The 27,293-nt window shown below is 40.4% G+C and overlaps 1 protein-coding gene across 3 annotated transcripts in view; it reads right to left on the minus strand.

Moving 5' to 3' along the window:
* LOC141903320 (synaptotagmin-15-like) overlaps positions 1–27,293 on the minus strand; it is a 74,843-nt gene that overhangs the window by 40,042 nt on the left and 7,508 nt on the right. The window contains exons 1-2 of one of the 3 annotated variants that reach the window (XM_074791424.1): positions 19,108–19,173; positions 7,548–7,749 (exon numbers count right to left, since the gene is read on the minus strand). In XM_074791424.1, coding sequence (XP_074647525.1) covers positions 7,548–7,693 — 146 coding nt within the window. In that variant the 5' untranslated portion in view covers positions 7,694–7,749; positions 19,108–19,173. Of the gene's footprint in view, positions 1–7,547; positions 7,750–7,928; positions 7,983–19,107; positions 19,174–27,293 lie in introns of those variants that run through there. The other 2 variants (XM_074791425.1, XM_074791423.1) reach the window with 2 other exon arrangements.

A 27,293-nucleotide genomic window follows, 5' to 3' on the forward strand; every position in this document is an offset into this window, starting at 1 on the left:
GACATCATAACATGTGTTGGTCGATATTGACACTCCTTTCAGCACAGTATTCATCATTACATCTGATTTAAATTGATTTTAACCAATCAAATAGTTAATATTGTCCGCTGATGCTTTGATACACATCAAAATATACACATATTACGTATACTAATTACACTATATTTCCATTCATGATCAGAATATACAAAGTTATGATCGATAGATTGATTGATTATGTACTAAACGTCTGTAAGTAAAACAATAGACCAAACGGAACATAGTTGTGACCGTATTATACTGACTGTGTAGCAGAAGAGAGTTGAAACGATTTCCGATGTCAGGGTTAAACTTGTGTAATTCTGTACCGGCAATAATTATACATCAGTGTATTCTGTTCGGTGCCCGCGAGCGTGTGGCGTTAAATGTTGAAAGTCAAAACATATCGAAAATCGAAGGAAGAAATTAGAGTCGCTTACTCCTTATTCACTCCTTATTCATTCCTTATTCACCCGCTGATGAGTGTATCGTACATCGAGCCATGTTTCCGTATATCGGCGCCGCCATTTTGTTGATTGAACCCACACGCGCGCCTTCATCGTTTTCTTTTTTTAGGATTCCAATTCTATTGAATTATCGCCCTCCTCGAAAGAATTTTGTGCGAATTTTTGTATACGGCATAATGAAAAATATTCTAATCCAGTTCGGGAAGCTGCATCACTGTACGATTTGGACAAACCAACTAGAGGAAATCTAGTTCGCAAATTCTACCTGTTTTTCGTACGATACTTGAAAAACAGCTTTCTAGGTTGATGATGATAATGCTACGTGCGCCGCGGGTAAGCCGCTTAATTTTGTCGACCGCATAAGCCAAGAGAGAATTTTGCCGGTAAATCAAATAGAAGATATAATTGATTCGTATACCTTAAAGTGAACGAGCCGCTGTCTGATAGCTCTCAGTGGTGTACTTACCCCTTCAGTTTGTTAATAATCCCTGCCATGCTTATCGACGATTTTCAATTCTGTCTTTGTCACGGCTGTGCCACTTCTTTTCTGCCGATTGAATTAGTCCGAGTCTTCTGTAGAAGTGAGCGTGAGCGTCTGTGCGGCCAGTGTTCTCATGCGATAGACAACATCAAATTGGAAGCGTCAAAAAAGTTCAAATTCAGTCGGTAGAACTCACGCGCGGAAATGTAAAATACCCGGATCTTCAAGACGCGGATTATATAACACTCAAATGTATATGACCCGGATGCAAGTTATTCTTCCAGTTGAAATGATCTATTAGAAGGTGTATTTAAAAGTGTAAATGTCCTGTAAAGTTCTATAGAGAAGCCTCGGGAAGATACCGCGCGTACAACATTAACGTCACCGATGCTAGATATATTTACGAGAATGGTTTCACTATTTGAACAGTTTTATATCTGTGATATGATGTCATCATCGTCATTATCGTGCGTGGTGCCGGAGACACTTATGCCGCCGCGGGTTGCATCGATGAAGCTGGTGCCGTAGGATTTATTACTCGTGCACGTTGAAAGCGAATGAACGCACGAAGATTGGTCTCATCTGCTCCTGATGCGAACAACGTTTTTCTGCTAGACATAGCAACAATAGCGTGTTGTTGTCACCGACGCAAAATACCGAGACGGCCAAGACTCTGTAACTCTCATCTCTTTAAACCGCAACCTTTAACGCGAAAAAAACCACGCGCTAAAGTAAATTCTCCATGCGTGCCTTCCAACCAAGAGGCAACCCATTGACCCGATATACACCAGAGAAACGCCGTCCAAGCAACGAGGGTATCGAATCATTGCGGAACTGTTACAGAGATATTGGTGACTAAGATTGATTAGCGTGCGTCGACATCTCCCGCCGTGTTCTACATAGTGCGTAGAAAATGATCACAGCTTTATAGAGGGTCATTGTTTATGGCCTTTAGAATGCATTCTGAGGTATATTTCATCTCGTTTGAAGTTACAGTTTTTTTGCATAATAGATTGCTACAAAGACAATGTGGCAACAATACGGAACAAAGAAATATTCCGGTAATGAAAAGGTCTTAAATGTCAATAATGAAAAAAAAAACGACAAGGCGATCATTTTAGTTCAAATTCTGATTGGTCTTCGATCTTTTTAATGCTCGCTATCATAAGGGTCCTCAATTCTTCGTTAGTTACAAAGGGGTTACAGAACGCACGTCACTCATTTGTATACAGTCGGTGAACCCGTCCAGTCAGAATCGTGATTGTAATTAACATCGAGTCGTACTTATTAGCATCACGAAGATTTAGCGGTGTCCGAGAAAGCTTCATTAATGCGCCGTTCGCTCGATTTCGACATTTGTCCGTAAATGAAGTAGATACGTGATTGACGTAATACTATCGTGTCAGCGATCAGCTCGTACGTACTATCAGCGAGTCCAGTCAATGTTTAATTGGATCAAACTTTCGTGTTCTAATGAAACTGGGACCGGTTCCAGAGTCATGGCTTAGACTTATGATCGGTCTAAGACCAACTTAGTTCTATAGCCAATCTAACAACCTAAGACTATAATCTTAACATTCAAGACCACTGTCTTTTAGACTTAAATCTCGACTATGGAATCGTTGACGACGAACGCTTTTTACTATTTTCAGAGAAATGCATTTGATATCTAATCCGGTGTGAGTTCTGCATTGCCAGTTACAGCTTTCACTTTACTCCAGCATAATTGAAGTAATTTTGACCGCTGCGACAAATTGAACTCACATCCGCGGAACTACATCCCGCGGTTTTCGATAGACATCTAAAGAATAACCGATTCACCGGTGCGGGTGACTTCTTACGTAAATCCGAATTAGATATCAAAGGTTGTTCGCTGAAAGGTTTATTTCACGAAAAAAATAACAAAATCGAAATGCAGCTGAAGTCTGTTTGTTAGTGGAATGGAGATAGTCGCAGTACAATACAAAGACAGTTAGTTATAACGTTTTGAGTATTGTGCCTTTTGTCTTATGTCTTACGGCTTAGTTATTGCGAGACCTCGTGAAATAAATGATCGTTGCCCTTATCGTGAAAAATCGTGTGTCACCCGTTCGCGCAAATTCTTACGGCTGGATTCGCGCGAAGAAAAAGTAGCGTCGATAAAACCTGCAAATTATATACGAATCGTGTGTTGTCAGCGTAGGTTTGTAACAAATTGGCAAAGAACAGAAGTGACAATTTAGTGAAGAAGCAGTAGTAATATCCTGCTATCATATTGGTACATCGCAAACATAGCGGAAAATCTATATCTGTATATCTACAATATACTCGCTGAAAACTGTCTGATTAAATCACCTAAAGGCCTGCTGTGTCTTTTCTCGATTTGTTCTTTATTTCACCCGCGGTCTAATATTCGATATATGAAAAGATTTCGCTGTATTTAATGATATATTCAATATCAATGTTGTATGATTCCTAATCAAACATCAAACCATATGATTCAAATCAAATTCGATTTGCGTTCTGGTGATCAAACACGAATTTCATTTCATTTTTCATATAAACGACATTCGATAAAATCTAGATTAAAAGATAGTTGTTAATGCCTCTTTTTGTGCGGATGAATTTCCTGTATTGGAAACAATTCTGGAAAAGGCCTTGATTTGAGAGAAACTTTATCTACGGAAATAGTAGTGCATAACCCTGACGACGAAATTATCCCCATGCTCGATTCACAGCGGGAAAGATGACAAGGTATTGATTAAGCAGATACGCCCATTCAGTGAACTCCAGGTCTCCAATGTTGTTGAATTTAAATCGAATCTCGGCGTCGAATGTTATTGAGGATTTGATGAAATGTCAACAGGTCAGATGAAGCTCTCTCTTGCGCCGCTTTCTAGTTTTGCCTCGTGTCTGTTGTCATTACGGCGCCAGTTACGTCAAACGATACGTTCTGCAGTTGCTCGTTGTCACCGAAAATGGCGCAGTCTTGTAGGTTCTGGAAGATTCGTAACATTTTCATCGAATTCTGCGAGGTCTATAACAAAGAATATCCGAAGCCTAATAAACGACTCAGTAGGTTTTCCGCTATACCGACGTCAACTGAACATGGTTAGCGTGTGGGTAGAGGAGCCTGAAGCGTCTAGGGAGAATATAGACGACGACGAAGATGACTTTTTATTGTTGAGTCTCTGTTGAAGAACCTCATTTTCATGGATGAGTTACTTTTTGTAATGGATACGTGTTCTTAGCGCGCTGTCTTGGGAATCGTTCTTTGATGGTAGCAGCAGTAAGCTTTGGGAATCGGGCGGTGACAAAGGTTATCTTTGTTGATACAGCTAATTTTCCTGTTTAAACGCTTTGAACACGAGCAGTTGTTGACAATACGTCATCGATCTTTATCGACATAATACAACTTCGTTCTCGATTTATCATATCCAGCGTTATGCTCATAATTATGAGGCTTCTTCCTTTTATAACTTTCGTCATCGGGTATTATGATATTTCAGTAAATCGATTGATCGCAAATGCTTAGTATCAGCTCGCGGACATTTCGAAGGCCTTATTTCAAAGCATATGACAGCATTTTAGAAAAATCATATCTAGTACATACTGATTCGATAGTATTTTTTCAAATATAGTAGTAATGGCACTTCAAACAGGAATGTAAGGCTTCGTCGTTGAAATGACGAAATACGATTGCTATGTGGTGACCACAGCTGCAGCAAAATATCTACCGCTGATGATGACAGTGTGACAGTCGACGTTGAATGGTCGAGGCTCATTGGGTGCTTAGCGAGAGCATGCAATAACAACCGCCGGATACTAATGGGGAAGTAAACGTAACATACAGGGACATTAATTCACAGATTTACATAGCAATAAATATAACATCTTTTGCTTATTTCGCACGTGTTATGGTTATGAGTGACGGCCGGTTATCATCGATTACTGTGACGATGCTTCGATGATAGCTGATCACTCATTCCTCCTCAAGTTCACCACGGGCACGAACAGGGTCTCACAGAATCACGTCACTGCTAGAATTCGTGGGGTATCTCTGGGGGACATGTCTATTACCGATTATCTGGTTACGAACGAAGTCAATAACGGTCCCTTTCATGAGTCCAAATAATAATTCCATCTGGTAATTTGAGTTTACGTGTCCGCATTCCGGAACCGACTTGTTATCAGACCCGATCGATTGCCTCGATAATTTTGTCATTTTCAAACTGAAATCATAATCGTCGGATTGAAGAAACAAGATCAAGTAATAGTGGTCTACAGTGGAGACGATTTTACCACCAGACGTAGAAAAAATAAGTCGGCAAACTATAAGACGTATGCTAGTCATTTTCTGGGAATTTGTCATGGGACTCCGAGACGCTAAATGCGATTCTGTTTATCTGACGAAGGCCCCTGGTAAATGGAGAAATACGATCGCGAGACCTTTGAGACACGGATATAGGACAAAGAAAGATTCTTTCAGACTGGCAGTATCAGATCACGACATTGCCAAATGATTCACTTGAGATGATGGCGAACATGATTTCTGTTTCTGCGTCATCAATAAAGTATTCTTAAAAACGAGCGGAATATCGGTGACTATCTAAAAAATATATTCGAAACTGATAAGGCGGCAGTAAATCTAGAAGGCATTCGGACTCTTATCCAATAATCGAGTTTGGTTAGAGTCCCAATATTCTAATGCAGAATTCATAGGGAGAGACGATTCCGTAAATTGTTTCAATTTTCCTCACTGAAAATTGACGGCAAATCTTAATTCGGGTAAGAGACGTGCGATCTAGAACTGAATAACGTCAGCATTCGCGGGCGTTCTCCTTACGGGTGAAGTTCTTTCTACTAGAAAACAATGTGGAAATTAAACTGTATGCGTCGATATGTATATATATACAGGTATATGTATATACCCGGGGGCTCTCCGTCACGTTAGATTCCCCGTGGGTTGACATTGCTATGAATATTATATTTTTACTCAGTAACGAAATTTCTTCTGTCGTATTATTTGTCGTCTGACGGAGAAGGCCAAGCAATTTACAAAAAACGAATTTAACAGAGGAACCACCTCCGTCAAACTAAAGCCATGGTACTGTATATTATGCCCTTCCCCCGCTTACCAATATATATATCAATAGTAGGACTGAAACACAGCATATGGAAATTAGAAGTGGATGCCAATATTTCGCTCGCCCGTTTCGACCGGGAATCAATGAGTCGATAAAGAAGACTTATTTCCGTCATAATTGCGATCAGTTGGATACATTCTTCAGATGCGTTCAGTAACAAATCGAGCACAGGAGCAGTTAATCAGATTCTATTGTCTACAGAGATATCTTAGTCAAATGATAATCCATATTTCGTGGTAGCGTTTGTCACTGAAGACGTGTAATAACATTGACATTCGATATCGAATATTATGTAACAAGAATATGATCTATAGGAAATTATCTTTGTATTATGCTTTGAACACTATGCTGTAAATTATATTTGAAAAATAAAGTGTTCAAATCAAATCAAATCAAATCTGATAATGGAAACTGTTGTCACGGTCACACGGGCATTTTTAGACCCAGGCCAATTACCGTCACACTGGTGCCAAATGTTCCCCTCCCTGTTTTACGCGGTTTCATTTTGGCCCGACCAAAACGGTCAGTACGAAATTCTACCACGGGTCAAATTAATGCGTGTGAATGCTCGGTAGTTCTTTAAGTGACTCACCTCGCTTGCCACAGCATCGTTCTGATGGCATTTCAGAAACTAATGAGTAATTTACGTGTGAACGCGCTCCCTAAACAGACAAATCTGACTGGGGTCTGATCCGGGGCCAGTTTGACTCAGGTCAAACCGTCTCCGCGTTACGCAGGCATAAATCTTAAGTAAGTTCGATCGTGCGAAATGTCGGGATGGTGTGTGTTATACAGTCGTTGTTGGTGGTGGTTCGTCTACAAGCCAGTAGAGGGCGAACACTCGCTAAATACGTCACCGAGATAGAAACACCCGAGTTGGTGTCAACGAGTTTGTGTCACAAGCAGGCATGGCCGATGAGAAGTAAGTTCAGGGATATCGTCTCTCTTTCTCAAATCAGATAATAACATCAGTCGTAGTGATGAATTACACCAATAATGAATTGTATGTGTGTGGATAATGAACTCGTAACAATCGCTTACAAACTGTTCCCGCGGAGCGAGGTTTGGATTTCTTCTTCACGAACTGATCTTTCGTACACATAATTTTTTCTCACGCTGAACGATGATTGGAAACGTTGTGCAACGAGGACCCCGTGCCACTAGCTATCCCACTAGATGGCGCGCGTATCGGGGCGATAACTCGGTCAAAATTATCATCTCTCCCATCAGAAATTAGGTAAATCATAATTTGTTGATGAAATCAGATTGATCATTAGGTTAGCACAATATTGACATGCATAGAATTTGAGAAATTATGGATAGATTTTAATAGAATCTGAGTAAAAATTCGGGCGTCATTGTCCAAATACACATTAGCGACACCAGGTGGATCCTCACATGCCACAGTCGGACGTAGAGTTCACACTATTTCTACTCAATGGAAAAAACACTTACCCTGCGTGTCCGACCGGTAGAGATGCTGACCTTTCGCCAAAAGCCCGGCCGCCATAAGCTGGAAGATTCGGCAATATCTTTTCATAGTCGCAGTGACGTTTCTTTAGTTTCTGGCGAGACCAAACTTTGTAGATGGCGACGACCATCGTGATGAAAACTAGCAGTCCACATACTGTGCCCACAACGATGGCAATCACCGGCTCTGAAATTATACGAATTCCTCGCTATTAATTGAATATTTATTCGGACAGTACGACGACGAAAAAAAAAACAATTCGCAAACGGAAAGCCATTATACGGTTGGTCATATGCGTCGTTATCGATGACAGAGGCGATTTTTATCAGATGACGAGGTGGTGGGCATACTAACAAGCCACTCACCTCGACGATGTTGACTCGTCGCGGAAGTTGTGGTGGGAACGGTTGAAGTGTGTTCCATCGAGTAATGCAATATAAATAGAACAACAGTCAATGTAGGCAGACTAAGGAAGAAACGTCGCCGAACTGTCAAGTTTCGCTAACTAGACGCGACCAATTTTTATTCCAGAAACGATATCTATACAAAAAGTGCCGCAGCGCAACAGTCACATCAACCGACTCTGAATAAGGAATAAAGCAAATAATCCTCCGAATGGCGACTACGTCAGTCCATGCCCCGCTCGGACAGGAAACTTATCCTTTATTACAAACAGCGACGAAGATGTAAGACCGTATTGTTATATCGACTCTGTATAGTATGAGAATATAAGCATGTGTCTGGTGACCTGGTGGTATCATTATCAGCTCCTAAACAGATGTAACCCTTTAGATTCACTGCTGATCGCAGGCTTTACAATGTTTATATTGGCTCCGTCGGTAGTTACCCAGTACTAAAAGTAATAAGGTTTATTAAAGCTCTATTCCAAGTACTGGTAATATTACATATCGCTGGTCGCATTAAAACAATTCATCAACTATAATCGTGGGTGGTAGTAACTGCCTGAAGGCATCCGTCCCGCTAAGTGCGTAGACAGTATACTTCCGTTATCCAGTATACTTGCATCATCAGTTGTCAGTTGGGAAAAAGTGGGAAAAGCAGAAACTAATGTTACGCTATTCACTGTTGTCTACTGTGACCTTTTTGTAAAACCTAACTAAAAAACCCGATCTGAATCCGGTTCTGTTATCTGGGTTCTGGCAGCCGCATGCTCTAGGAACCCAGCCAGCTTGAACTGCAGCAGGAAATGTTCTTGACAAATATAACTTATTTCTGTTTGTCTCATAACAAAGTCAGATTTTATCGGAATCGAACGTTGGCCAAATTATCAGCACCTTGGAAGCATTGTGGTACGTTAACTCCAAGATTTTCAGGTTTGGCTTGATCATTGAAATGTAGACTCACTAAGCCGTTGGTCACGCCTTCGTTTTTCGAGTTGCCATTTCGAAATGATTTCTAGAAGAAAATGTTCTTTTTGTAAGACGCGCTAAAATGCACCGATAAGGAGTCTCGCCGACGATCAAAGTTGGATGTAGAATGGCTTCAAGAATTAACAAACTTGCTTCAAGCGAAAGAGAGAGAGAAAGACAGATTTGATTATTACTATCTCTTGTTTTTAGTAAAGAGATTTGAACCAAACGTGTAGGAAGACACCAAACACGTTCTAACTGATTGAGACACAGCATGGAAAAGGACGAACCTGGAAACTAATCAGGCAGACAAGACCTTTCTCCCAGGGAAACGGATTGACTGGAAATTCAACTTCGACTTAACATATTTCTTCATATTGTCCTTAACAGTTAACTTTGCGGATAAAACTTTAGAATCACAAAAATATGTTCAATTAACTGAACAAATTTGACCTGTAGAATAAATCGATTCCAGTGCAGAGAACATTTCGCAGTCTGATGGACCTATTCGAGGGGACATCAGGCACTGACTCGATAGACAATTACAGACACAGAACATCGATAAGCGGACAAGAAATCGATGACAGAGTCGTGCGGGGAGAAATTTCGAAACAATATTTTATTGACATGAATTCATTGCGGTCGGTTCGACACGGAGCGGGTGTCAGTAACATCAAAGGCCGGTATACTGTACCGCGTTCAGTCTCCTCGCCTCGATCTTCTGCAAACAATTTAGCAGTAAAAATCTCCCTGCAGACAATATCGATGTTCTCAAAATTGCAGTTAACATTGATAGAATTAAGTGGATTCGAAGGATGACGTCGTGTAACAATGATACCCTTTTAGCATCCCCCCCCCTAATGTGGTAGCCGTTTCAGAAATAAATGATCGAAAATGAATAACATCGATTTTGCGGGGACTACATGTAATTGTACACCCTACTTCTCTTACCATTCACTGCACCACGATCTTCCGCATAAACCCAGCCCCTCCAGGAAAAGATTCGTCAATATCTTTTGTTCCCAAAGCAAGGATTTCTTTCGACTATTTTGGAGTTACTGGTGGATGGAACGACTTGGCAATACGAGCTGTCGTCTTCGTCGTCCGAATCGATACATTTTTTAGCATAGCTTCGACAAATTGCGAATATCGGGTTGGAAAGCTACACCGCGTTGGGCTTTAGATTTGCCGGTTGTTCGAGCACGAATTCAAGGGAAAATAAATCACTCACGCCGGAAAACGAGATGGTTTACTGCGATTATGAGAAACATAATCAATAAGGATCGATACGGGGAACTGAGCGTAAGTAAAATAACGAAGAGTTTTCCGTTAGGTTTAAGACGAGAAGGTCGTTTTATGACAGAGGAATGATCATAGACTATACAGACGGTTTTACATTATACACATCCTTGATGTACATAATGTTCGTCTTGAACAGAAGTGAAATACACGCCAAAGGACAACACTCTCAACAACCGTAAACAATAGTAACATTTCATTGAACTTCCGACCTGATGATGCAACTTAATGATGTCCGCGGCGCATCAGTTACATCATCTTACTCACGTGCACATGAATTCATCGTGGAATGCGTAAGAACCGCCATAGACCTTATACATGTAAAATGGTGTACCGTATCGTTTCACAACCCGATAGAAGGCCAATTTGGCCTCATTGTCTCACTTGTTAGAGGGAGTTAGTGAGATCATGGACATGGTGAGATGGACTTAGTTGATAACACCGGCGGTGATTTGTTCAGTATCTGGCTTGAATTACCAAAGTCTCAACAAGTGTTGCTTCCCTATTCAGAACTAGCCAATGCTAGCGAAACTGTTGATTGATGAAGCATTGGCGACTTTTTTCTGTAATTTCTATCCCAAATTGCTCCAGTATTTGATCGCTTGATTAATGATAAAAATATCCGTAGCCGGTCTCGCCGGATTCAACCTGCAGGCCCCATTTCGGACATCGCTGGCCGATGAATTATTATTAGAGGTGACTTCTGCAGCAAACTTCGCGGGCAACTGATGAACGAAAGTTGACCGCAATCGTTGTTTCATTGCGCGCTTCGTTGATGTGTTCCCCAATAGATATTGACATAGGGCTAGCGAACCACCGAAATGAAAGCGCAGAAAGCATCAGCCCACCGGCTCCAGGCGAAATCTCGAAGCATCACGAACGATTTGCTTTATCGTATCAGAGGACTGTATGAGGCCACACGCTCGAATAACGGTGATTCAGTACTACTCTCTAAACCTCGTCCGTAAAGATCCATTCCGCAGCATCAGTTTATGCGAACGCATGGTATTTACCTATGTTTATGTTATGAGTTCGGACTACAACGACGACATTTTATGTTATTTTTTTTTTACTTCATAAAGTAACGAATCTGCTGCCAGTCATGTACACATTTCAGCGATAAAATGCAAATTAATGACGACTCGGCAACAGCATCAACCTATACAACTTTTCCCAGTTATTATTATATTGACGAATGATGCGAATGATGGATGAGGTTTTTATTGCGTTGTACATTAAATCAGTACCTTTTAGAAGAATGTATGGTAAACGGAGAAAACTATTACGAATCGCCAGTGATGTCAATTATCATCAATATCTGCCACTATCCAGTATATCCCCTGATACCCGAGTTAGCTCATAATATATTCTCAACTCTTTTTGCTACGGTTTCCGCGTGAATTACGTCACCGGAGATTTCGGTCACGTCGTGAATGACGTCATGATGAATTGATGATGATCAGCTCGAGTCAGGCACGGTGCTTAACCACCCGGTCAGCTTGGTCGAATGAGTATGTGGCGAAGACTGAGGTTCCGAGATGGAATCAGCTGCTTCAGCACGAACACACATATCAAATTTATTAGGTTAGGTTTAAGTATTAAATAGTCTTCGGTTTTGTATCTTTTTATTTGATTTTATTCGTCAAAGTATTACATTACTTGTATGACAGTCATATATATAATGACAGTATGAAAGTCGGCTAAATAATACACGAAATCAAAGGTGTCGCTACTCGTCAGCAATAAACCGCTTTCTTTCACTAAACAGGCCTAATGAGGTATTTTCCTATTCTTATACTCAGATTGTGCGATCTAGTAGATCTTGTAACTATAGCGGGGGTCTCGTCTGCCAGTTTCAATTTTTAAGCGATTACCTGAACAACTATATCTGGCTGTGGTTGTTCTATTGAATCTAGATAAGAAAAGACCCGAAGTGTTATCAGAAAAAGATAGATAAACTGAATGAAATTAGTTCAAAAAAGGATGAATTCTGCAAATATTTCAATCAGAATGTATGGTTCGATTTCGCGCTATACCGTTTACGTATTTCATAGTCGATGTCAGAGGTAAACGTAAATGCAAATAACACACGTCAATGTCGTAAACTCTCGATAAACGGTTGAACGATATGCAATTATCGATATTCGACTGGACAATATTGTCAGTAATTGAAGCGTTGTTGAACGAGGGTGAGGAAATTACGGTACATTTGGATCGATTGTCCTGAGCGCGACCGCATCGCGGATAGAATTTATCCAGATCATAAAACTGGTTCTAAAAATGTTTAGAATTTCCGAAAAATTCATTCGAAGAATTTCGAAAATATCGATACATGCATGTTTTGAATAAAAGTAGTTTTTCAGACGTTGGTTTCATCGTTGATTGCTTTTAATGAAATACCTGCAAATGAGCTACACTGAGAAGGTGCAGTTAGAAATCATTGTGAAGGTTTTGAAAGTGATTTTAGAGCGACCGGCTTATACATGCAATCAGAATAAACGTGTAACTGGCATTTCGTATCTCATAAAGAACATATTCACCGGCTGTTTTCATTAGAATTTCAAACGAGGTTGAAATGATCCATCGGAAACACGGATAGACCGTAAAACGGCCACAAAATCTTATTGTACCGCAGGACACCGACCGATCCGTCGTTCTTGGCTCGCACTACCGAGTGTGAGCTCCCATACCAGATTCATATTACCAGGTTTTTGCAGGTGAAATAAAAGAGCGATGTCGACGAAGCCGCAGGGGTGCCACTTTCAGAGATATTTATATGATATGACTTGTCATTTTAGTAGGTTCACTGGCACGTAAAATTGCATTACCTCTTTGGAGCAGAGAAACGAAAGGAACAATATATATATACATATATATATATATATATATATATATATATATATATATATATATATATATATATATATATATATATATATATATATATATATATATATATATATATATATATATATATATATATATATACATTTTTTTTTTCAGCAGTGGTTTTGGGATGGTGAATTCGACAATTTCGGACAAATAGGTCATATATCTTTGCAGCGGAGCAGCATACGACACGGTCTTAATCTGAACCTATGACATTTCGGTAAATGTCACTTGGAGACTAAGATTATTACCTATATCCACGTGAGATCCTATAAACCACAGGTGTAATTTCCTCGATAGAACGAGTCATCAAAGAATGCATTTATTACAGCGTACAACATAGATCGGAAGTGTTGAATAGGAAGATCTGCTTTTGCAGACGGCGTTCAAAAATGGTCGTAGATATTATGAATTCGGCCTCAATCGTATCTCCGTATTGTCGGAGCGTGCGTTTCGTCGTTTATCGTGTTTTGATGGCTTTGTAGTAGATTTCGCCCATTGTTTCACAATTGAAAATAGCCTCTTATTCGCGATGAAAATATATCGTGTTGTCGACTGATTCATCTGAAATGTCAAAGCTACGGATTAATTTGAGTTGCGACTGGCCGCAGTTACCACTAGCCGTGGGCAGCAATTACCATTTCCCATGTAATTATTATTTGCCCGTTTATCTCGAATTATAGACCTTATGTCGACTACAAGACAAAATTTCCTTTTAAAATCTGGTTTCTCTCTTCATAAAATGATGGGAAAGTGGTATTCAAATTACGCCTTAAAGCTAAAATACTCAGGAGACAAGGAATCGTTGTACGTATCGAGCACCTGATCGAGCACCTGACGAGGTCTCTTCAGTAGTTGGTCGAATAACCTCAATAACATCAGATATAAACCTGTAGAGTTAATAAGCGACGATAAATAATTACAGGCTGAATCAGACATATCGCATTTCATACAAAGGTTAAACACAAGTCATCGTGTTTTCGTTGAATATTTATGTGTCGCCCAGATTGAGACATCTCCCACGAGCCTTCATGACAGAATTAAGGCATCCTTATACGCAGACAAATAGTTCTATCATGTCCCTAATGACCATCCGATGAGACGTATAAATACATAAATAGCTTTATTGACGGTTGACGTCATTGCGTTATGCATCCATTCAAGATTTATTCAAAATTAATTCACTCGCCGTGACTGGCCTCAAATCGCTTTGGTCATCCGGTTTTTACCGTTTTGTACACACAACATGTTTACAAAGAAATTACCATATTGTTTTTTCCGAAATAGATAAGGAAATATTTCCTAATAATATAATGAAATCAGGCGATGATTGATCGTATAGGCTCGAATTTAACGTGCGTCAGCGAATCCAATAGAAAGGTTGATAGACTTCGTTAGATATCATAAAATGTCGAAGAAAAATTTATATGTTAAACGTGCTTTTCACGAAGTCTGTATCTGGTTCGCTAACCACGGATGACTTTACATCAATGAGTCGAACCGGTCTAAGATTCACGATCTAAAACAGGGAAGCTGAAAAACTGCGAAGAGCTTCAAGTTTGTCCTACTTTTGATTTTCATTAGTGATTTAGTTAACGCACATTTTTTCTAATCTATAATCAAATTATTCGGTGTCTGCGCGTACAGTCCTCGCGCCGTGTTAAAATCGATTCCGGCCGCAAGAAAATGCGGGATGTTTCATGTTACGAACGTGCTCCTACAATCTGCAGCTCGATGCGCATCACGGCGAATCTTGACGTTGATAATATCCGTAGTAAACCGACATTTGGTTTTTCCGTCGCTGTCAAACTGATTTCATCGTGTGCCCCATCAACGGACTAATTCCACGTCTTCCGGCCGCGCCTTTCGGCCTGGGAAGATATGATAAGATATACATACACCTCTAAGATTCGAAAACCTAATAAACGCTACGCTATTGATCTTAAAATAGGGATTGTCCCCATTGTTTATTTATCTGGCTGGTAAATTTTGTTTGATTTTTCGATTGAGTGTCCCTTACAGACCCACCACACCTGCCGGGAGCGAAATGGCACCCCGGAGTGATGATGAAATTCTCAACCCTCGTGTGAAATAGATCTTGACATCCACCGAGCCTCGTATATACATGCTTTCATTGAAGGAAACGAATTTCACAAACATTGTAGTTAGACCTTTGAAATATCACGGTCCGTCGAAGTTTCCGTATACAAAATATTTCCATTGCTATCGACAAGGAGTCGGATTCATGGAAATAAATTTACTAAGGAACTCGAGCAAGAAACTGGACGTAGCAAGGTATCACGGATATGGCTGTATAGAACCCTATAAAAAAAGCTCACATGTACATGAGATAATAATATCGAGACAATGTTAGTTTTTTGCCTCGAAACAAGAAAAAACATATCGTAAACAATATTCCAGACACGTCTCGCAATAGTTTAGAACCAGCTGATCAATATCCATCTCTCCATTTATATCTTTTTGATTGGTAGCACGTTCGGAAATAAGCATCGTAAGAAGCGTCGCCGGCGTTTACGACCAGTAACAACGCACACGACCATTGTCATTGCATAGCGTCCACTCTATCCAGCAAAATTTATATACTTGTATATACAAACAGTCCAGTTGGCGATATCTCTCGTGTAGCGCAGCGTTAAGATATTCATAACAAACTACCGCTGAAATTAATATCGGCTACGTGACCTTTCACTCCAAAGTCGAACCTACCTCTCAGCACAATTCGTTGTTCGGGCCTACAGATGAAATGTCAACCCGGATCAAGATTCACTAAACATCATGATTCATTGTTATTTGACGATGCGTCTGTTATTTGATGATCGTTTGATGTTTCGGATGAAATTGCTGAAGCACTCGAGCTATTGCGTGCGCAGTTCAAAGAGAACGGTAACCGATGAAATCTTATTCGGTTTCTTTGCGTGCGAATAGTGCAGCGAACGATACGTTCCAGAAAATGGACTAAATATTTTTATATCGATTTATGTTACTTTTCAAATTTCCTAAGCCTTTTTCGTGGTGTTTTTCATTCTGAAATATCAACCAGTTTTTCGAGTTTAACGCCTCGGTAATAGATACGTGCCGCGTCATTTACTCGATTTGTTTTTTACCTGACCACAACTTAATTGCTTCGACAGCTGAAATAACAGCATAACACGGCCATTGGATGAGATCGAATAACTGAACGTGCTGTAAATCATGGATTACGGTGGATTCAGCGACGTGATCCGCAACAGTTTTCTGTGTATATAGCGTTGGACGTGGACAGCGCTTTCTTCCTAGTCATTTCGATTGCTTGCTCTTGTTTCGTCGTTTCAGTAGGTAACAAATCACCCCCGTGGGATCCATTTCATATGACGACAGACTGATCCCCAGGTGCTGTCGCGGCGTTGTTGACTGACGCGAGTAAAGCAGCTTTTTGCCATCCCCCGATACGCCATTATCACCGTAGGTATAGCTAATAAGTGATAGATGTACGAAACCCTTGCTAGGGTCGCTCGGAAATACGGAAAGTCAAGCCGTAAATTCTCTGTTGACACCGGGTACACAAACTATGTACACAAAAACCTGTCACGACATCCGCCTGCAAACGATGCCAAAAAGGCTAACCGATACATGAACCATTGACGAGACTGATTTTAAGAAGATTTACTAGAAAGCTGTAATGCATATTTCATTGGATCTTCGACTAACCTTTAAAGCTTTAAGGTCAACTGATGGATGATTGGAATCACTGGGCAATGGAGGGTCACTCGGGTCAAATGCAACCCCCAGCTATGACAGTTTGAATGCCAGTAAAGTTGAAATTAAGAGAAATATGCCGTGGCGCTTGTCAGTCGAAGTGGCTATTACCAGGAAGGAATGTGGCTGTGTTATTATAGGCAATAATATCAACAAGATGCAAATACCGATCACAAAATGCAACTTGCATAACGTCATTTCAGATACTTCGTAATGAATATTGAGCCTACAGCCAGTTTAGCAATTTTTGCTTTTGCGTCACAGAACCATGTCCGAAATGAATGAACGAATATCCTTAGATTAGTCAGCCAGACATCAAATAGCAATACGTATCAATGTACATCGGTTTAAAGCTGAAGTCTGTAGTGTCGTCGTATTGTAGAAATTCTGCCCATTAAGGAATTTTAACCAACGCGAAATATTTCTGACTTGTGAAATCAGTAAATGGATGCATTTGTTTCAGTTTCACCGGTTTCGGGTTTCTAATGAATGAAGTCCCCCTAACGAGCTTTGCACTCAGTAAGACGAATCTTTCAAAAGAATCACTTGCAACCAAGATGTGTATCGACTTGATTCACTGTAATATTTCAAGGTGTTTATTTTCAAGGTGTCGTAAGGACACAGATCCCGCGGGTTCGCGCTGTTTATAAACCACTTGTTGAAAAGGTTATCTGCAATAAGCAGAACTCTCTGGGATAAAGACGACACCAGTTAATTAGCCTGAATATGTATAACTAGGTTTTAACCAATCTGGACTTGAGCTGATAGAATAAAGTCATCAAAATTAATCTAGTCGATTACGAGTTTCCAATGATAGTCGATGACTGCTGGTGTGTTAAGTATACACAGTCTACAACCACGTGGAATTGCTCTATCAATTAATTCGCGCTAATGATTCTATTAAAACGGGCGCTAGCTGTTTAAATCGGAATTCCAGAATAGAAAGATTCGCGTCGATCGAGATGATGCACCTCGACGCGCTTATCTTTACGATTATCATCAGCAACACGAGCGGCGTCAGTTCTATTCTGCTGAAACTAATTTTACGCACGGCTGAGTTTTTTTTCAAATCGACGGAGCGGCGTTTCGTAGAATTCTATAACGATCGCTGCTGATGATGCAAAACTTGCGGAAATCACGTTTGAAATTAATGTTGTTTTTTTTTCGCGCTTATCTTCACGTTTTCGAATCATCGACAAACCCTGTGAATCATCGGTTGAAATCATTAAAAAAAGAATGAGCGGTATTGATGTTTCTAAACTGAAGAAATACTGCCCACACACACGCGCGCGACACATCGCCTTACAGAGCTTAATTCATAATTCGCAAACAACTTTCTGCATCGGTGTGCGCTTGAGATGAATATTGAAAGTTAATCGGGCCTATAACTTAATCGGGCATCAGAGACACGCGGGTAGAAATTTGTGTTTGATGTCGAAAGCTGTCGATTCTATGCGTGGTATGAAAACATCAATCCGTGTATTATTCCATAACGATATTTTCTAGCCCGTTGTTCACAATATTGATATAAATTGGTTACGTTCGAGCTAAAACAGAAAGGGCTTTTTGGTGTTCGTAGTCTAACTATATTTAGTATCTAAAACCTGTAGAAACTATAGCGATGCGTAAGATCGTGCACATGGCGTGTATCGCAAGTCAAGTATAGAGCGAAACACGGCACAACCATTTTTGGGCCTCGGAAAATACGATGACACAGGTCCAAGATGTTAATGGCGATGAAAGTAAACAGGTAGCTCTCTGGCACATTGGACTACTGGATTATAACGACTTTAGCTGTTCCTCGTTCTGCATATTAAAGAGTAAAAAGATAAGCCGCTTAAAACCGTGACTGGTAAATACAACCTTCATTACACTGGCAATGATGACAGGCAACTCGCTTTATAAGCCGAGGTTCTTCAGTTTATTTTACGTGTACAAGATAAGAGACTGTGATCCATCATAATGAGATACATCCTGTGATAATGTATGATTTACATGTGAAAGCAATGAGAACCCTATCAATGTCGGCTGGTCTTCCGGCAGGGAACGATGCCCAGTTATCAATCAGTGATACAATATTGCCGATGGCCTTTTCTTCAAACTTCGGAGGTCGAGTCCTTCCTTGACTTGTGCGGGAACACGGTGAATCAGATCGCAGGGGGCCGTATCCGAAGCCAAATAACTTTGAAGAACAACACGCAAAACCAACTACACATTACGTAAAACCTACCTCTTTGAATATTTTCAGATTTTATTCCAAATCTTGCATTCCTGGTTAATTTTTCAGCTGATGGTTCACCGACATTCACCAGAGCTTGATAGAACTCATCGCTCACCGGTCCAACGACGTCCTGACTCTTTATGTCATCTCCGGTTCCGGCGTAGTTTATGTATTCTTTCATTGTTTTATGACTCCAAATCGAAACCTGTTGCAGTGCGCGCAGTAATTTTGTTCTCTATATTTCTATCGGTTATTTATGGCTATAATTTACTCGTCCGGTCATCTTCTAAATGTACGTCCACGATACCCTCTGAATACCCCGTTAAAACTGCCGATTTTTACTCGCCACTGGTGCAGCTCGGTGCCTGCGATGGACACGAATGCCTCTCGATCCTATCTTCTGTACCCCGCACTTATAAATGTCAACGGTCCGGCGTAACAAAACACGCGGCTCATTCGTGATGTCTGCAATTACATTCAAAAACGTCTCGACACAGATGAGACTGGGATGAAATTCTAGATGCCTTCAATCGATCGACGCAGTCTAATCCTCGTTTATTTACGTACGAAGGTAGGAAACTAGAAACAACAATTATTTTCGTATCAGATGATGGCTTTAACTGCTCTTAACAGCTTTTTATACAAGAACAACGATATCCATTTCATGCCGTAAGGAAAGAAATGCATGCGACGTTTTTTGTTTGGTCCCGATCCGAAGAGTCAACTTAAAGATAAAATGCAACACGACGAAATGAAGTTCTCGGATATATCTCGTCCAACGCTTTTAAAGGTCACAATTTAAAGTTTTGTGTCGCGAAATTTGAAAATGAACGCCAACAGTCCTCTTTCTCTATTCAGAAATGTTGTATCTAATCGGTGTCATCAATAATAGTAAAACCGTGTACGTAAAACCAATAGCTGTTCTCGAGTTTCTGTTATACGCAGACAATTGGATCTCCCTCAGGATAACGCCTTCATCAAATGCAAAGCCCCTTGTAACGCAGAGTAAATAGAAGCTAACACCAATCTTGATCAGCTAGTTACAAAACACCAGCGAATTCCTCGTCGTATATGACGATGCAGTCGTAAGCATCGGAACTTGTACCTCGTAACTGCCCTGGTAAACACTGTTCAGCAAATTCTTGACTCGCTTCCAAACTGTCCCCTTCGTCGCTCACCCGTTTGCAACAAGTCCTTTCGAATCGTTTAGCGGTTAGAGCGAAGTTGTCTAGCTAACAGACGATGCGACTGTCTCTCGGCGTAAACGCCATCTAGACGTCGCCCATGAAATGTTTGCCGTATAGATCCATTGAACGATTTGTCAAGTGAGGATTTGAGTGGCTTTCCGTGTCAAGTTGAGGAAGCTGTTTACCCAAACAGTGTTAATACTCACCGAGTCACATCATCGGTTATACCTTCATGGTGATAGATAGCGTGTTGTATCCCCTGTAGTTTTACGTGGAAAAAATATCGCAGAGCTGAAACGATTTCAGATGTGAGTTCTAGTGATACATTACGCGAGTGTATCCGGGTTTATGTGCGTACAATGACTCCCTAAAATCATTGGTTTTGTAACACGATTCCGCGATGGCGAAAGGCATCATTACAATTGATTCGGTCGAGGCGAAACACGTCGTATTTGCCCCGCAATAAAACCGCGCGTACGCGCATAAAAATCGCTGGTTCAAGTTAAAAGCAAATATTTTCAATCAATTCCTGAAAGTATAACGCCCTTACCGCACGCATCTGCGATAGAAAAACAACCAAAATCAGAATGTGAGGTCTCGATACGACAATCCGCTCGCTCGGTCGAATTCACGAATCAAAATAGAAAAATCTAAACGAAAAGATAACTATCAAAGGTTTTTGCTTCTGGCGAAATTCCAGCTTTATCTTCAAAGTAACGATAAACGCCTCTGCCAACGTAATCCATATATAGAATTGCTATTTATGAAAAAGACGACAGTGAGACATTTAAGGTCATTTCGCGATCGATCAAACAACGATGATATCAGCGTTTATTTCAAATTCTTCAAAAGAAATAGCGCTGTATGAAAATAAATCGTGCGTCCCGACCACAAATTCTGAACATCTCGACATAAATGTGACTTAATTCGATTTAAACAGCGCCGAAACCTCATGAAACGATAGCATGCGAAACTTTTCCTGAATGCCAGTTGTAGCGAAAGTGGAAAAAAGTTCACGTTTGCACCGAGAATCAATGTCGATATCAAAATTAACGGCGCAAGTTTTAATTTCTCGTGAACGCGGCGGCGCGATATCTAACCGAGCGCGATACTCGTGAATCAAGCAATCTACGAAATGAACTCCACACAACGGTTTCCAATTATCCTCCGATCAAATTTCTTAACGATCAATTTCTATCAAGCGACAAGAGATTTAGCGGCGGTTGAATTGATGAAAGTATCTGTTAACAGAGATAGAGACGCGTACCACACGACTGTATATCAAGATAATATATTCTCTAGATTTTCGTGATTCAGATGGAGATAATGAAATAGATGAGTTATATAGGAAGCTTTAGATGGCGCAAAAACCGTGAATGTTCCGATGAATCAATTAGTATTTTAGGGTATCATTATATCGGTAAGCGCTAAAATCGAATCAGCGTCCATAAAAATCTGATCAAAAACCAAACTTTCAAAATGAAGAATTCGTAAAAACCGAAGCCCTACAATAGGTCTTACTTCACGCGCATTAATCTGTCATAATGTTTAATTCAAACTCTGCGAATTGAATGGAAAATCGATGATGGGGATTTTCTCCTTTCTCGCTCTGTCGCCCTTTCGATGACGCAGATAGGACAAAAATCCGATGAAATTAGGCCTACGTCACGACCTCGCACCCGGCTAAGCTTTGATTAATGTTGAAGAGAAAAGAGTATCAATTTGTCAACTTCGTACATCACGTCGGTTCCTGTGACAGACAGCGCCACTGCCGTGTCGCCTGCACCATCATCGTGTATATCTCGTTTCTGCTAATCATTGGTTTTCGTTTACGACGTTGTTAGACTAGAAATGTGATGATTACTGTAAGATTTGTTGACGATATTTACCAGACTACGGTCGGTCGTTCGGGTTTGTCGATGCGCCAAACAGTTCCAATTAGTGAAATCAGTTGTCCGGCGAGGTGCCTTTGTTCGGGGTCGCTGGAGCTAAGTATCAGTTCAGACAGCTCAGTCGGTGAATATTACAGAAACATCTTCTCACTACTGTTATCGATTAACTGATGATATTCGGTATTGGCCAAATAGCTAACCATAATAACCCGTTCTAAACTGATTAAACATTGTGTTGGTTCATCGAGTGAGCAATCATTGAGATGATTGCTCGTAGGTTCATCGAACGAGTGAAAAAACTCATTTTACATTCTATTCAACATAACATCTTATCAAAGAGTATCGATAAAACCCATGTCAGCAAATAGAAGGGAAGATAATGTTGAAAAATGCCGTGTGAAACCATATCTCCCCGGACCCAGCTCCACAGCTGTGAGTTAGTACTTACTCTCGAGTTCATTTTTGATGGTTTTACTCTCCGAGTCTTAACTAAGCAAATGAAGACCCGAATCCGAGATTCAACCGATTCTAGCGAATCCTTGCGGCATGAAGAAAACCTGATTTTCTTTAACGAAATATCACTCAACAAATACCATTAGAGAAGTTGCCGTCTGGCAGACTTCATATTCGTTTCCGTGTACGTCAAAAAGGATATGTTTACACATGTTCTTTTTTCATCAACCGGCAATTCCCTCCGATATACAGAATGATGTACAATTTCTACCAACTTCATCTTGACAAACCTCAGACAAAAGTCAACCCACTACACAAACAAAGCATGTGAAAAAATAACACCGCCCTAAAAGGCACATGGATAATCTCATCGGCATCTTATCACTCCAAAAAAACATAGGTTGCTTTTCAGTTACTGTACTGAGACACGTTATGAATATTTTAGTCGCACAATGACACCAGGAGGTAATATGATATTCTGCTGTCTTGACAAAGGCTGTACGAGCAGAGTCGAATTTCTGCCTGAAACATATTTGTTCTGCGATCGAAAATCATCCGGTTATAAATACAACCCCAAAGCATCGGTTACCGCTTGTTTAATTGGTTTTGTTTCAGCGTATTAGGCTTCGTGTTTGAACAACACATCAAAATAGAATGCGTATGAAAATATGATAATCAGCCTATTGCGCTGGAAGATTTTATAGAATAAACATTCGTCCATATGTTCAATTAATCTCGCTAATAAAGATATTTACTGAATCTATTCCACACAATCCGATCATTTCTTTCATGTTCGTATGTTGTGATATATGTTACAATTAACCCCAGTAATGTTTCACACGGTAAAGCACTCCGAATCTATCGGAGATTAAGAACATGACGTCATACTGGCCGTCTACTGATTTGAAGTCACAGTATGTGAACTCTACGCATAACGTCGGCGGGAAACCTCGGAAGCGTACTGGTAATCAGACTGAATTAGACTAATATTCAATCCATGGACTCTAAAATGTTCTTCGTTTGAGTCCATGTTCAGTCTGATTACTCCAAGATTACTCCAAGCTGCATCTATATAAGACCGCTTGCATTTATGAACGTAGGACGTTTCCACGCCGTGGTCGTTACTAGCCCGAGGATGATTTAATCATGTAGATATATGCTTACTTGACAAGCGGTTTATCGTCAAAAGTGATGATGCAGCTTTGTGTATTAAGATTAGTCTATATAAGCTTGTGAAATGTGATAAAGATAAAAACCAGTGTGTCATCAATATTTCATGCTACGAAAGAGGCGTGGATGTTCGCTGTCATATAGATCAAAACACAGCCCGGAGCTCACATACAAATAAATATAAGCACACCATCCTACTGATCATCAGCTATAAAATAGCACATCGCGATCAAGAAACCTCTATCGTTATTGTTCCGCACGACATTAATCTATTAACAATGATTTCTACCAACTTCGTTTCTCCTGGTGGTTTCTGTGATCAATTACATGTATGCATTAAATATGAACTAGTGGGATGCGTCATATTTGACGCCAGGTTCAAGCAGTAAAATGTCACAGTTCACTGCTGTCTTACGTACAATACGACGCGACTGAGCAACGCGTGTGATCTGGATAAGATCACCGAAAAAGATTTGACAATCTCACGATTAGAAAGATATAATCTATAAGGGTGGTACGGTTTATGGCTATATATCTCCTTCGTGGAACCTCTTATAACGTTTTATCTCTGAGCCGTCGCAAAGATCTAGGGCATGTCATTAAATTAATTAAGGACAAAAGTGGTGCTCATGCATAAGATAAATCTCATTTCCGCTTACAAAATGGGTGTATGGCTTCACGGTGTTTTTGTTGGCACGAATGAACACTTTTATGGCACTTATTCGAGTCACCCGAGAATGTCCCTTGATTCAAGATTTCGGAAACAAAAAATAACTGTTACTTGTTAAGGATTCTATTCTGCACGCATTCGGTTTCCTAAGACCGTCATTTCATAAAGTTGATTTCACCCTTAGACAGGAAGGGGTCCATGGGAAATTGTGATATCCCAGCGGCGTGTGTAGATGTAAACTCGTGATATCGTTGTTATTCAACACGTGGTTGCAGTTCATCAATCACAGCACGGAAAACGACTACAGTATATCACTTCACGTAATACGTACTGTCCCCTCAAGAGGCTGTCAGCCGCTCGGAAAAACCGATGTGACTCGCGTCGACATTACACTGTAGAACTCGGTGATAAAGACACATTGCCTATAACAAACCCCCGCATCCATCAAACAACAGCCAGAAAGATTCGCCTCTGACACACGTCACGAAATACGTATCGTATTAATACAAACGTACGGCGTCGTAAAATTAGTTTTTCACAGTGAATAAACTCGACGATAATTAACGTACGTGAGACACAGCAGAAATAATATAGCAAAATTTGTGTGAGTTTCACGCGACGAACGGCAGCAACAGAACATGACGACAGGTTCTTCTTCGGTCTATACACAGCGTTTCAGTGCCTTAATATTTTAAGTGTAGAGCCTAGCACACTGGGTCCCTCGTAACCACACGAAATTTAAATGATCGATTACTCATTATATTGTAATGATTGTTTTGCGTAACGGTTATCAAAAATGAATATTATTAATGTTATCATCATTATTAGGTTGTAAGATCGGTTTAACCGGACTGTCCCGCTACTGGTTGTGTAAGCCTTGTTGCAGATGTTCAGACATCGGAACGCCAATTAACCAGCTAATCTTCTTATATCTTCATAACTGATATAATTTACGTTATTCAATGAGGGAGAATATTACATTAACGGCCGGACATCTCGGCCTTACACAAACACTAATAATCTTCCATCCAATTGTGCGTGTCTTCCTCATCGATTTGTCCTTTTTTACGACCGCGATGAAAACGGCAATTCGATTCGCTTCCTGCGTTGATTTTATAATCCCTCTAGTTTTTGTCGCTCTCTTGTCTCATCATGAATTCATGTGCATGTTTATTTATATACACGGACAGCAGCGCAATCGGAATAAATACATAACATTGTTAGCATTCATTTAGGATGACGGGGTTGGTTTTCGCTTCCGCCAATGTCAGACGAAAACGTTTACAAATGTTCCCGCCAAACACCAAGCGATAACATCGCGGAAGTGGTCTTCATTTACATAAAAACATGGCGGCATCCGTGATGCGACACTCATCCGGATTGATTTGCAATATGACCAAGTTATCGTGATGGGTGTCACGGCTCGGAGATCCCTAGCGCCGTCACCGCTGTATGCTATAGTGGTCTCGAGTTTTTGTGATGCGTAATTTCGTTTCGTTAACAGCTATCCGGGGATGTGAGTAAATGCGACTATAATATTCCCGGCGGTAACAATCGCGTACGCCCGAATATAATGGTGAATATTACTAGAGCGAGCGCTGAGAAAAATAATCACACTACATCGTAAAATGATGCATTAGGCAATAGAGGTTGACTGACGACAGTGCAATCTATGACGCGAGAAGAATTTCACCTACTCGGCATCTCGAAGGACCACGTACTACAGTAATTGTCATGCAACCTCAATTCTCATTCATCGAAATCTACTGCATTTTCTGGGGAAGAAACGATAATATCGGTTACACAACGGCGATCGATAAACAAATCTGGTAGAACATCGAATCATCTGTGTTGACCGATAAATTATCATACAAAGCCGAACATAGTTTTATACAGTGTTATATATCACTTATAACAGGGGTGGATCTAATCTATGGGTTCGGGATCCCAGCCCCTATGCCCTGTTATTAATGGAACTATTTTCGTGACGACAGACCTTGACACTCAACCTCTCGGAGAATGCATCTTATCAGATGTACTGGCATTTCTTCAGATTTCTAACACTGGGAGGAATTCCCGCTTGCATCCTCAGCGTGGCCGCTTTATCCGAGGAATCGTCTTTTCCATTTCCTACTAGACTCCGCGTTCCTATTTCCCTACCCGCCCTTGTTATAGGATATATTGTGTTTGTAACCATTTTACCCAAATCAGCAGTGACAAAGAGAAAATAAAAGGATCTATTATAACCATCCAATTGTACAGAACTATTTTATTCTTTCGTGAATTGCAGATTGGATTTGTAATGTTTTTGTTATGCTAGTTTATATAACCTGACATGAAAATTTGCTTTGAATTGGGAGGCTGGGTTTTAACGGCCAGGCGCGGCAGGCGCGCTGGTGACAATTTGTTCGGTTCTTAGACAGGACTTTACTACGCCAATTAGAGACATCGCTGTAAGTCTTTTCCCGATAATCATGATGCGTAACGCAAATGAAATTCGGAAAGCCGAGGAGATGAGGCGCTTTCCTTATTCCTTCTCTCAGCAGCAATCGACAGATTTCGTAATTATTCATTCCCTTAAAACATGAATAGAATAGAAAAAATGCGGAGCGTTCTTATCACTTATAATAATGCGAGGTGGACACCAAACACAGCGCAAAAACAGGTATTATGGATATATATCGAATACGTGTATACAGCTTGTGTTCATAGTATCGACTAAGACATGGAAGCCTGTTGAGGATAATGGCTTGTACCCGTCATATTTAAGTGTCAAATTCACTTAATACCAAAATGCCACCAGTCCTGGCGTTTGTAATTGAA

This window comes from Tubulanus polymorphus, chromosome 4 (assembly GCF_964204645.1).
Source record: "Tubulanus polymorphus chromosome 4, tnTubPoly1.2, whole genome shotgun sequence".
Taxonomy (NCBI): Eukaryota; Metazoa; Nemertea; class Palaeonemertea; order Tubulaniformes; family Tubulanidae; genus Tubulanus; species Tubulanus polymorphus.